At 38.6% G+C, this 13,763-nt stretch overlaps 1 protein-coding gene across 1 annotated transcript; it reads right to left on the bottom strand.

Moving 5' to 3' along the window:
• On the bottom strand, nt 1–3,044 carry LOC103185575 (fibroblast growth factor 4A). The gene is made up of 3 exons (XM_007904170.1): nt 2,705–3,044; nt 1,595–1,698; nt 1–177 (listed from the first exon to the last, which is right to left on the bottom strand). The coding sequence occupies exons 1-3, from the start codon at nt 3,042–3,044 to the stop codon at nt 1–3; spliced, it is 621 nt and encodes a 206-aa protein (XP_007902361.1).
• Nucleotides 3,045–13,763: the final 10,719 nt, after the last annotated feature.

Here is a 13,763-nt window from a genome sequence, read left to right as displayed (position 1 = left end):
TCATAATCTTGGTAAAAAGTGGGTCACTGACATCTTAGTAGAAACTCGGTTTCCTTTTTTTAGTTTTCCATGTTTGCTTAATGCTATATACATCCCTTTGTGAACTTCTGATTCATAGGCGTTATAATTGTTAGGCAACAGGGTTTCCCTGAACTTGCATTCATCGTGAAAATTAACCTAGAGACAAAGAGAGAGAGAAACACAATGATATGTTTGTATCTTCACTGACTTGTAGATTGCTGAGTAAAATACAATTACTTGAATGACTAACATTAAATAATGGATCGAGCAGTGTAACTGTAACTGATGTAAATGGAATAAATAGCTTGTTGCTAATGGAGAATTAGACCTCTGCTTTTGTAGAAAACGTTAGATCTACCTTTGCAGATCTATCTTGATTTCAGCACCTGTTTAAGTCATAACAGAATGCTTGACTATTTGTGTTATCGTACAATCTATATGGAAAGGAATTCAACTTTTGACTTTTTGTAATTGCAATTAGTGTTTTGTCATTGCAAAAAAGTCATTCAATTTTAACATATTTCAAATTAATCCAAAAGTGCAACAACAACTGCGTGCGTTTTATAGAGATTACACATTGATGTGTAATATGTTTCACATAGATTGCTGATGAGACTTTGCATTATGTATCTATTTTCCATCATTTTAGTTGGTTTAAACAGTGGCAAATTCCATCCATGTTCTTTAAATGCCAATTTCATTGCATTCCACAATAAACCTATCAAGTGGGATTGTATATACTGGAGAGACCAGTCACCACTTAAAGTTCAAATGAAAAACATTTGTTAGAATTTGGCACCAAAGTTTGGAAAGGTCATCCATATGTTTCTTCATAAGCCTATGACACATGGAGCAATATTTTGGAGATCCAATTTGCCTTCAAATTATAAATAATGCAAGGATTATTACATGTAATGGACAATTAATGGAATAATAATAATAATCCTTCCATTTGATATAGCACCTTATCAAGCCCCCAAGACATCTCAAAGCGCTTCACAGAATATACTGTAAAGTGAATTGACTGTATATTTTGTGGGCGAAACGCAGCAGTCAATTGCGCACGGCAGTGTCTCACAAACAGTCGTGGATTGAGTAAACAAATTATTATTGTTAATAGTAATAATAATAATCCTTACATTTGGTATAACACTTTATCACATTTTTGAGATATCTGAAATCGCTTTAAATATTTATATTGAAATGCCTATTGCATATAATATTACATTGTACATATGCATATGTACAATATGCGATGGCAATATCTTAACAATAAATTCACAAAAAATAACGAGTTAGGGTGTTGCTAAAATATACAAGTACTGTATGTAGAATCATAAAATTTTACAGCAGGGAAAGAGGCCATTCGGCCTATCATGCCCGTGCCGGCTCTTTGAAAGAGCTACCGACAAGTCCCACTCCCCCAAAAAGTTCCGCCAGGAACTTTATATATCACATTTTTATTTGTTAAAATTGTGTAGGTATTTTTTCTGTTTAGCTGATGATTGTTTCAGTGAAGCAGACGCAAATCATATGACATTTGTAGTAATAATAATACTGTGACTATACCTACCGTTCCATATAACCTCCCCTTGTTATTCATTGCCACAAATAGGCCGCTCTTTAGTCCGTACAGCGTAACGACACCTCTTGAAGCAGTTGAAATTTGTAACAAACCTAAGTAAAAAAATAAAATAATAATAATCCTTGGATTAGGTATACCACCTCATCACATCTTTGGGACGTCTCAAAGCGCTTCACAGAATAAAGTGAATTGACTGTATATTTTGTGGGCAAAATGGAGTTGCACAACTTAATGCAGGCTAACCAGTATACAATGCATGTGACAGGCCCTTAAGACTTGGAACAGGTTTAACAAAATGTACAGAGTTAGAATAGGAGTTCCAATCCCTTCCTGACACATAGCATCATGTTCTGAGACTTCCCCACCCATCCCCCCCCACAAACATTTATTACTTGCTTCCCACTGGGCGATGATTTGAAATAGCACAGGATACTGTGTAGGGATTCACAGCTTATTTATATTTATATTGAACCAAAATGACTTGACAGTGGAATGATTACAAGACGTATCGAATCCAGTACATCTGACTTAAATACAGAGATTTGTCTGGACAGTAAACATTTTTATTACAACCCTGGAATGGATTGTATGCAGAGCTATTTGTGTGTGTGTATATAAATATACATATATATATATATACATAAAAACTATCTTATGGTGAAGTATTTTGGAAAGGAAATAAGGAATCTTAATGTAACAACCTAAGATTATGTCTACATTGCAGATGTATATGTTGTTTATTAATTCTCTACATAGAAAAAAGGGACATAAAATAATAAATAAATATGGTCCAATGAGTATTTAAAAATGTACATTCTAATTCAGATGATAACTCCTTTAACATGTGTAAAATATCAAGCATCCATTTTCTTAAAACTTAAATACACTTCCTTCCTCTGGAAACCTTTAATTCTAATTAAGTCACTAGTTTCATATACTGCTACTACTAATAATAATGATACCTAATTTAATATCTGAAATTGAATGCATAATGAATTCTAATACACTCTCTGACAGGTTGAATTCAGCATTAAAGCTCATTATTGCTGCATTTAAAAAAAATACAACTACTTGGAATAATTTCCAACACTGACTCACTGTACTGGCTCTCGCTATGAACACCGTTTATCCTCGCGTCAGGCAGGATCTGAAGGTGAAACCCGATGCCAACATTGCAGTAAAGTCGCCGCAGTCTCTTGATCCCCAGCAAATAGTCAGGACTGTCCCAGTTCAGCTCTGCATTGTGCCCTGAGATCCCAACCATAGACCTGGATAGCAAAGTCTGCCAGTGTGTTCCCGAGGTTCTGTTAGTCCTGGCTGTAAGTGGATACATGTCTATAGTCCCAGCCTGAAGAGCCAGTAGAGCCAATGCAGCTAACGTCCAGTGGATAGGTGCCTTGAAGGACATAGTGAGGAGCTGTCTTTGCACTATAGACATGCAGTTTCCCAGCTACACACGTGGTTCCAATTGATGGCCCTAAAAATACCACTGTTCTAGCTTTTCTTGCCTTGAGTATCCATACTGGGTCTTATTTTGGGAAGGCAGATTAGTATTGCTGACAAGGAACTGTTGCTTTGCAAGTTGGGAGAGCCACAGAGGAAATGCCAGGAAAGATTAGGCATTGGGTGTTCTGATGGGAGTTTTCCAGCCTATTGAGGACTCTGGGTTTAGATGTTGAAACCTTGAGATTCTTTATTGTGGGATCTCTGGATAGCCAGGGTTAGTTCAACTCATGTGGCCATTAGGGGTAAAGCTGTAAGGCACTATCAACCACAGCACTGATCTCCCAGGATTAGGGTGGGATGTCTATGCAGGAGATCCTGGTGCTCAAACGAGCTGCGGGGGAAATTGGAAATTAGGGCTAAAATGAGGTTTCAGTGAATGTTCCTGCAGGGAGCTGATGACATGACAGATCCCGATCTGAGTTGCTGCTCATTTATCTGGAACGTGGCTTCCTAAATTTAGACAAAGTGTAAAAATTCACTGCAGCAAGCTTCCATGCTCACTCAACATGCGACTTAAAGGGTGGAATTCAAAGCCCTGTCCTGTATGGAAGCTGCAGAGAGAGAGATGGTGATTGGTACCAAATTATGAACATCTCCAAAAGTGATTCAGAGTTTGAATGTATTTGTGGTCTGATGAGATACACAGGATCTCCACCCAAAATATTGGTGCCTGGTTTAATTGGGAAGATTCATCATACCTTCAATATAGGATCTGACCAGATAACTTTCCTGATTTGTATTATGTTGCGATTTGGTTTGTGCTGCAGTCTCGGCTCCATACATAAAGTCTGACATCTTTATGAAATGTAGAATCCAATTCTAATGTTCGTTTATTTCACTTTTATTTCAAGTGCCAGGTTGGCACTTGGTGTAAATGCAAGGAAATTGGTACAACTGTAAATCATTGCATTTATTCACGGGGGAATATAACAGTGGTTAAATGATGATGATATTTCCACTTGCTTTTTTTAAAAAAACAAAATTCCACCAATGATAATCGCCACTAGCCTAAAAAAACAGAGTTCTAGTTAATGCTGACAACTAAACTCTGTGGGTACCACATATGATGTCAACACGATTCAGTCTTGAACGTGAAACTGATGGGGAAGGAGGTGTGAAAGAACATTGGTGATATTGTATAATGCAATCCAGTACTATTTCGATTTTACCACATAAACAGTGTTCAAGATCAGGTTTTAAAAGCAACAGCCAAGAAAGATTGAGAGAGTTCTTAACTAGAGTCAGATGATTAGTTGGAGGCTTCCTCTTGCAGATGGAAGTTAATTCTCAGGCCCTCACTAACCTAAACTTTGGAACTCTGCCCCCCCCTCCACCACCCCCAATCCCTCTGCCTTGCCACCTCCTTCCCCTGTTTTAGATCACGATTGAAGCCCTTTCCTCTTAAACTGTGCTTACGGTCACCCCTTCCCTCCCTCAGGCTATTAAGCGCTTCGAAATGCTGCCCCGAGTGAAGGGCGCTAATATAAATGCAAGTTGTTGTTGTTGTAGGGTAGGAAGCTGCTCTCAATTCTGAAGTGAAGCTGAATACAATGGAACTTTATCAAAGAAACAACTGGGACCATCAAAAGTGTTCTTATTGATAGCAATTTATCCCACAGGTTCCAAACCTTTGTTGATGACTATCCGAGACAAAGGGTAACGTTTCTTATTAATAATAATTCTTGCATTGATATAGCACCTTATGTTGTTGAGACATCTCAAAGCGCTCCACAGGATATACTGTAAAGTGAATTGGGTGTATTTCGTGAGTGAAATTTTTATTAAGAATATTTAAATATTTATCAAGATAAAATCTAGATCTAGAAATGTGGTTTTGCTGAGCCAAAGCTTTGGAGTATTTGGGCAACACACAGTGAACATCCATAGGAATAGTTAACACACTGGGAAAGTGAGCTTTAAGAAGAACATAAGAGCATAAGGAACTTAAGCAAAAAAGGGAATTAGGTCAGTCAAACTCATTCCTTTCACAGATGATATGCAAATCTCCTTATATGGATCCAACCAACTTATTTAATTTTCCAAGAAAGATGAGCAAAAAAAAAATCTCTCCCGGTTCTCAAGATAATGCATGTTTCTGCTACACATGGGTGATGAATTCTTCTGATCTACCATTGACGATAACTTTACATTCAGATTTCAATCCTTGCTTGTGTAAAAGATTCTCTGTCGTATACTCTACCTCTGAGATTCTACCCAGGTGAAAGGCGCTATATAAATACAAGCTCTTGCTATTCAATGTTCTACCCTTGCTCAATGTACGGAGAATTGCAGGCATGAACCAGTCTGTTAATATAATTTAAATACAGTGCTCGTGCCACAACATCCTGCTGTGTCATTAGGCTGCCTTTGCTGGAATGGTGCTTCTACTTTCTTTAGTTAACGTCTGAAACCACAGGACCAATACAAGTGAGATGGAAAAAGCAGGATTAAAAAAAAGTAAGAAAGCACGAACAACCATGCGTAATTTTTCTGGTAAACCTAAACCACTGATGACAGCTTCACGAATTCCATTCTCTGAAACACAAAACTGCCCTCCCATCTTCGTCTTGAAAGAAGGCAGGGATCTCTGGAGGATCACATGCAGTCTTCTGTTATTTATGGTCCAACGCCACTTGCTGCAGTCTATTTGACCACTGCTTCTGTAAACTATGTGAAAACTTTTGTGTGAGTTAATAATAATAATAATAATCCTTGGATTTGATATAGCGCCTTATCACATCTTCGAGACGTCTCAAAGCACTTCCCAAAATATACTGTAAAGTGAATTGACTGTATATGTTGTGAGGGGAAACACGGCAGCCAATTGCGCACGGCAGCGTCCCACAAACAGTTGTGGATTGAGTGACCAAATAATTTTTATTTATTTATTGACTATTCAAATTTCAATTTAAAAATCATGTAACAATTATAAAATAATTTATTTTGCATTTTAAAAAATATTATTAAATCAAACCTGATTCTCTGTGTAACTGCCTGTGCCAGCTTATTATGATATTTACTTCCATTTTAATTGACACATGCTAAATATTTTAAATTCTTTAAAAGGGACGGACACATGAGGCTGATGCGATGAAGTGGCTAAGAATAATGTGTGTGGTTAAATTTAGTGAAACAGTCTTTTTATCATATTCCTTGATACTGCTTCTGTCTAAGTATCTACCTATCTCCGTTTTAGACATCCCTATTGATTTAGGATCTACACTTTTCTGTGGCACATTCCAAATCTTCAAGACCCTCTGTATGAATAAATACTTCCTGGCTTCTCTTTTAGCTGTCTTAGTTATGATTTGAAGGCTTTGCTCCTTTGTAAAGGGTTCCTCTGTCAGAGAGAAGAGTCGTTCATTATCTAAATTGTCACTTTCATTATTTTAAATACCTCAATGAAATTGTCCCTTAATCTCCTCTGCTCTGAGGAACAACAGCAGCAAATCGCATCTTATATAGTGCCTTTCACGTTGGAAGAACGTCACAAGACACTGAAACATAAATTTAAGTCTATTCAATCTCCATCAATAATAATAATAATCCTTGCATTTGATATAGCGCTTTTCACGTCGGGAGGACGTCCCAAAGCGCTTGTTGTCGTATAGAATAGAAGTGAATAGATGTCATTTAAAACCAATGAAAGAAGTCTAATGTTCTTCCAGAGAAGAGGTGGAATTTTCCAGATATTTTTTCCTTTGAATTGGCCGTGTATTTTTATCTTTTTTTTCTTTCACGAAGAGGCGACTGAGTGACTAGCGTCAGAAGTATAGTTGGATGGAATACAGTTTGGAGTGGGAGGTGGATTGGGCAAATTCTTCGAGAAATGGAATTGATGGATCCCGGATCTTGTTCTACTCTTTGCTTTCTATTTATCAATTCCATTTATCGCTTCTTTATTTTGAGCAGAGAGGAATTCTTTATTGACTTATTTCTAATTTGTTAAATTTCAGAATTTCCCGACTCCTCCCTCCACAAACTGTAGATTATTCTGTAGATTCGGATTGGCTCGCGCCAGCGCCTCCGCACTTCAGGCGCTGGCAACATCAGCCTCCACGGCTGCACGCTCAACCTCACTAAACCATCAGGAACCTGGGTGTCTTGTTCGACCCTGAACCATCCTTTCTCCTCCACATCCGTGCCATGACTGGCACTGCCCACCACCACCTCCGCAACATTGCCAGACTCCGCCACTGCCTCACCCCTCAGGCTGCCCAAACCCTCACCCACACATTCATCACATCAAGGCTCGACTACGGGAACTCTCACCTCATCAGCCTTCCCAACTCTTCCCTTCACAAGCTGCAGATCATCCAAAACTCTGCAGCTCATGTACTCTCACGAACCAAGCTCCGTGACCCCATCATCCTCGCCCGACTCGACTGGCTCCCCATCCCCCAGAGGATTGAAGATCCTCGTCCTCACTTTCAAGGCCATCTCTGACCTGCTGACTCCCTACCAATCTGCCTGCTCCATCCGTTCAGAGAGCTCCGGCCTGCTCCAGGTCTCCCGCCCTACCATCGATGGCCGGGCTTTTAGCCTCTCTGCCCCCACACTCTGGAACTCCATCCCACGGTCCCTTGGCCTCGCTTCCTCCCTCGCCTCCTTCAAGGCCAGTCTCAAGACCCTTCTCTTCGATCATGCCTTCGGGCACCGTCCCACCTCTCTGCCTTCCCTCACCCCTACACTACCCCTCCACCATGCTCAGGCCCCAACACCTGACTGTTCAGCGCTTTGGGACGTCCTCCCGACATGAAAGGTGCGCTATAATTATAATTTTGTTGTTGTTGTTGTATTCAGAACTCTACCACACTAAGCTTCATGAGCCAATCACTCCCATCCCTGCCCGGCTTCACTGGCTCCCCATCCCCCAGTGGATTGAGTTCAAATTCCTTGTCCTCACTGTTAAAGCCATCCACGGAACTTTTTGCTCCTATCCGCTGGAACTCCATCCCGGAGCCTCTCTGCCTCACCCCCTCCCCTGCCTCCTTCAAGACTTTTTTCGACCTGCTTTTGGTCACATCCCTCCAACTCCTACCCCTCTCTGATCCAAACCTGCAGCTTGGGTGCAAACCCCTCATTGTCCAACGCCTCAGGATGTCCTCCTGACGATATATATGCAAATTGGTGTTGTTCTTGAAGCCATTCCTAAAATCCTAATCCATTTCAGGCCAATAAAAGAGTTTTCCCTTGATGACCTCTCATAAAATATTTCCTCCTCATCCAAACTTAGTTTAAAATTAAATTTTTCAGTAAGTCTTATGATGTCAATTCCTTAGCTATGTTCCTCGGGTAACATTCTTTGTGGGGGAGGGAGATTATTGATGCATACATCTTTTTATTGCAAAACCAGTTTAAACGATTGACAATTTAAAATGAATAAGTCAAATAGTAAAATAATCTGGTTAGATTTTGATAGTTGATTTATGTTATATTTCGTGTAAAATAGTATGATTTAGCTTAGATTTTTTTTGTCTTACAGCTTGTTAGTGTCACTTAAGGACACAGGTCAGATGAAAACATTCAAAAGCATTGCAGAGAACAGGAAATGTTTATTGGGAAGGCGGAGAGAGAAATTGATGTTGGCAATGTGACTGTAATTGTGGGAGAGAAAAGTTGGCTCAAACAGACAAGCAATGACGTTAAGACAGAATATTTAAAGAGGGAAAAGCCAACAGTGTGTTGAGGAAAGAGAAACCAACAATGCAAAGTCTGAATAATGGTCTTGCTTAGTTTTGTCAATTAAGCGTGCGAGTTCCCAATTTGATGTCCCCAATTTGTGTTTGAATAATTTCTAATTGTTCCATATACATTTTACTTCGATCAACTATCGAACTCGATGACTAAAAATAGTCAGTGAAATAAAAATTCACTATTTACTGCAGTACTGATTTTATCGTTTGTTTACAAAATTATGCCACCTATTTGTTCTTTCTAGTTTCGAAATGACATGTGTTGTTTAGCCCAAATATTTACCCTTTGAGCTGGAATTTGGTTTGATTCTTCCCAGAAGGATGATTGTGATGAATGCCAACAGGACTGTCCCATGGAGTAGCTTTAAGCTAGGGTTCAGTAGCTCCTATTTCTGGGAAGTTAGATTTGTATACGTTTCAGTTGTTTAAACGGCATAAAAGCAGAATCCATGCTTATAATAATGCAGTGCTTGCTTGCTTGATATTAAAAATATTTATTTTGATGAGCAACCTTGGTGAGGAGTTCTGTAGCGTGTTGGTTAGAGCACTTGCCTCGCAAACGAGAGGACCTACATTCGATTCCTGGACGGGGCGAAACCTTAGGCATGTTTCCTGACTCCACTTCCTACTGTTTACCTTGCAGTAAGCAGGAGCCCGGTTGTTAGTCAATTGGTGGATCGCTTTCTGGGAATAATAATCCCTTCAAAAATAATAATAATAATTTGGTCATTCAATCCATGACTGTTTGTGGGACCCAGCTGTATGCAGCGTGCTGTGTTTTGCCCACAAAATATATTTGAAAGGTAACTTGTTTCAATGAACTACTATCTTAATTCCTGCAATTATCAGTACATGTGGGTCAAGGCCTGGAAAGGGGTAACAATTAGACTGAACAAAAGCTTGTAGTTCCACAGGTAATTATAGCCATAAAGGAAGATCAAAGGAGCCAATTCGCTGATGAACTCGAGCGAGTGTTGGTCTATTATCCTTGCAAAGTATCAGTGGATTAATAACATGATCTCACATGTGTATAAAATGCAAATCAAATACAAGGTTACATTTGTATAGTGCCTTTCACGTCGGGAGGGTGAGTGGTTGGGGGTGGGAGGGTGGTCGAAGGCACGATTGAAGAGGAAGGTCTTCAGACAGGATTTGAAGGAGGCAAGAGAGGGGGTGAGTCAGAGGGATTGCGGGATAGAGTTCCAGAGGGTGGGGGCAGAGATACTGAATGCCTGACCGCCAATGGTGGGGTGGGAAGTGTGGGTTCCTGAAGCAGGCTGGTGCCTGTCGAGCGGAGGGAGTGGACAGACTGATATGGGGTGCCCTATATTTTTAAAAAATAATTTCTTTAAAAATTATTAGACATTGTAATGGCATTGCAATTTTTTGGTCACTCTATATAACCAGATTTGTATTACAACACAATTGATAGGAGTAGAGAGAGGTGGATAGAGAGTTGCTTGTGTAAAAGAAGTACAAAGAGGATTATTGAAAGGCTAGGGAGGTGGCATTGAGATTAAAAAATCTGTCCATTTTAATAAACTGGGAGAACAGACTCTATGGACTGAATGGCTTCTGACTGTTCCTATTTCCTATGTTCCTGTTTTAAAGACCAATGAACAAAGATCCCATCCGATTACTACAGGAAGAGTTAAAGTGTTATCAGTTTCTCTTAGGTAATTGCATTCTTGCCTCGTACCTGTGGGTTTGTCCATAAATTGTCACTGCACTTCACAGTAAATTCCATGAAGCACTTTGAGATGGCTCGATGGCATGACAAAGCACTATATCAAATGCAGATTAAGGGTAAAGAAATACTTTAATAGATATACATTGGATTATATATATATATCATTGGCACCAATTAACTCTCCACTTTCATTTGCTAAATCGGATATAAATTCCAACAATCTAAACGTATGAAGCTGGTGCCTTTTATGCAACACGTTCAGTTTCGATAGCTTTTCCTTGTCTGTATGTATATATATATATATACACACTGTATGTGTGTGTATATATATATTATACATACTGGAGGTATGGACATGCAATGATGTATATCTATAAATCCTGTACTTTAACCAGCGAGTGGTGGAGGGGCGTTTGAATTGGAATCATACCATTCCTTTCTGTCAGCTAAGCGCATGGATTTTCATGTGATAGCTGACGTGGGCAGTCAGTAATAACTGGTGAGCTTTATGCAAAGCAAGTACAGTCCATTTGGTTGTCTTAATCATGTGAAACACATCAAAGTTTTCTTCATCTTGTGAATAGAGTAAAATAAGTCTCAGGTGAGAGGTCTATGTGAGGCCAACATAGGAACTATTGGGAGGGTGAGGAGGGGAAGATACAGTACCATGTAAAGCATTAACTCTCTTACCGTGGCATCTAAATTTATTCTCAATGTCCCAAATGCTTTTCACAACTATAAACCTCTTATTTTAAGTCAGCTCTTGGGTAAGATGATGGAATCATTGGAACAGATACCCTAGCATACACTCACCTCATTCCCAATCTTTTTTGCAATGTCATAGTGATCTGAAATAGAGCAGCGAAAAACTGCAATGGCACCAAACCAAAGGAACATTTGCTAAGGTTCTGTCTCCCTGGACTGAAGAACAGTGGCATGTGAAGTTCCGTCAGCATCTATCTTGTGTTACATGTCACAGTCTACAAGTATTTGAATCTCTTAACACATTGTATGTTCATTCAACTTGTGATTTAGATTTGTGAATTTGTTAACACATGGTATCTTTACTGAATATTGTGCAATATGTATTCCATGCATTCCAGAAACTGAACTGGAATTTGACGTTCAAACAGCAAAAATTTGATTCTAAGAACGTCAAAAGTTGTTTTTTTTTTTCGCTCAAATTTATCTCATTCAAGTTAGAGGAGTGTCAAAAAACAGCCTTTTCCTCCCCCATTATGCAATTTAGAGATTATTCAGTTCGGTCATTGATTATTCAAACTAAAGTCTAGAGATGATCAAATAGATTTTGAAATTCACAGTGCTTTTGGTGGAATATTGTAGTTGCTGGGGATTCCGATGCTTTAAGGAAACCATAATTATTGTAATATCTGAAGTAGAACACCATGATTTACAGGCATGTGCATGATTTTTTTTTAAAAAGCACTTCTTTCCCAAGCTAGTTAGTCTATTTTAATAATCCTATAATAATCCTTGCAGTTCATATGGTGCCTTTGCTGGGAATGAAAAAAATAAGATTCACACAACAGTTAATGATAGAACATGCAACCATCTAATATCATACTGCAAAGTACATAAAGACACTTAAAAGAAACATCATCAGCACCAATTAACTCTCTACTTTAATTCGCTAAATCAGATATAAATTCCAGCAACTTAAACATATGAAGCTGGTGCCTTTTATGCAACACATTCAGTTTTGATAGCTTTTCCTTGTTGGATCAATACTAAAATTACTGTAATATTTTAGTTTGGAGGTATATTGATTTGAATTTTAACTCCCACTGCTTTAACCACCTCACAAGTAAGTGTTCTCAGAATTGAGTCAGTACAATTAACGGTTTTGAAGTTGTTGGATAGTCCAATGGACGACCTTCACGGTTTTGAGTGTTACTTGAGTTTGGACATGCACCACTGATCTTTATTTGTTTAAAATCCAACAGATATTCCTGGAATTCATATATCTGCTTAATAGACGTCACATAACTAAGCACATTTACAGACCTGACCTCAGCCCTTGGCAGGAGTGATTTAGAGTGGGAAATGAAATCAGATTTCCTACTCCAAATTACAACTACTGGAAACAGTTTCCAGCAGTACAAAAGGTGAATCAATCAAGAATCAACGGTTTCCTAATTGTACCTAACAGAGAAGTGACCCAGCTAATTTTTACATGGTTAATATTTAATATGAATTCAGTTGAGATTTTGATGCACAAAAATAGATGAGCGGTTAAGATGGGAATCATCCTTAATGTACAGGAAGGTTAGGTGACCAGTAGTGAGAAAAGGTAGACAAGACCCTTTTTAGTGATCCGCCACCTTGTGGTTTGATTGAGAAATGACAAAATACTTTACGTAGTAAATTGATGGATTTAAAGTTATTGGATGGATGAAACAGTGACTGGATTAGTTTTTGGTTAAAATATATTGCATATTTAAATGTATATGAAAACTATAAACAAAGGAATGTAAAATTAATCCGATTGAGTACTTTTGAATTGTATTTTGGGTGTATTTTTTGGTGAGTATAAGATCTGGAAGCAGAACAGTCAGACCAGGAACTGTAGTCTAAAGCTATCTGCCATAGGAAACCTTTTACTGACCCTTCTACTTCAGAAGAGATATACTCATATTGACCCTTGATTTCACTCTTAGGATTGGTCTCTATATCAGGCTTTAAAAATCTTCTTTCAAGAAAAAATATGGACAAAAATCCTGCACATAAGTATCTTGAAGTTTTTCATTTTTTCCACAATTGAGTAGTGAGAAAACATTTTGGCTGTTTGTTTCTCAGAAAACCCATAGGTACCAGGATGGATCAAAGTCATGGGGGTCAGCAAATGACTTCTGAGTTATGGCATCTTGTTGCTGTGTTTCTGCTGCACCTTGTGTGCTGTAGACAAAACCATGTTAGAAATGTAGTTTTGCACTGGTTTGCACACGCGCAAGTTGAAGACGGCTACAAAAATGAAAATGTACTAGGACGAGGGAATCCTGCTACCTTAGATCTGAGTAGTTAGGAATTAGTTTGAAAACAGTCTCAACTTGCAGCTCCTGCAAGTGAATAAATACTTTATTTATAAGTGTGCAAATACGAACAATGATTCCAGTTAAATGTGATAACAATAGTTTACTTAATATGAATTTGGATTAGTGATAGAACAAATTATTTTTAAGGCAGAGGGATTTTACATGACTTCTACAACGAAGGATCTGTATAATGAAATGGACAGAGATTGGAA

The sequence above is a fragment of the Callorhinchus milii genome, unplaced genomic scaffold (genome assembly GCF_018977255.1).
Source record: "Callorhinchus milii isolate IMCB2004 unplaced genomic scaffold, IMCB_Cmil_1.0 Scaffold5, whole genome shotgun sequence".
NCBI classification, from domain to species: Eukaryota; Metazoa; Chordata; class Chondrichthyes; order Chimaeriformes; family Callorhinchidae; genus Callorhinchus; species Callorhinchus milii.
The sequence above is the reverse complement of the archived record's forward strand: the minus strand, read 5'-3'. Positions and strand labels throughout refer to the sequence as shown.

Excerpts from the sequence above, each read along its gene's own strand:
- LOC103185575 (XM_007904170.1), bottom strand. The coding sequence starts at position 3,044 with ATGTCTATAGTGCAAAGACAGCTCCTCACTATGTCCTTCAAGGCACCT. Across the intron at positions 1,699-2,704 it reads TCATAGCGAGAGCCAGTACA|GTTTGTTACAAATTTCAACT; the intron begins GTGAGTCAGTGT and ends TTTTTTACTTAG. Across the intron at positions 178-1,594 it reads AGGGGAGGTTATATGGAACG|GTTAATTTTCACGATGAATG; the intron begins GTAGGTATAGTC and ends CTTTGTCTCTAG.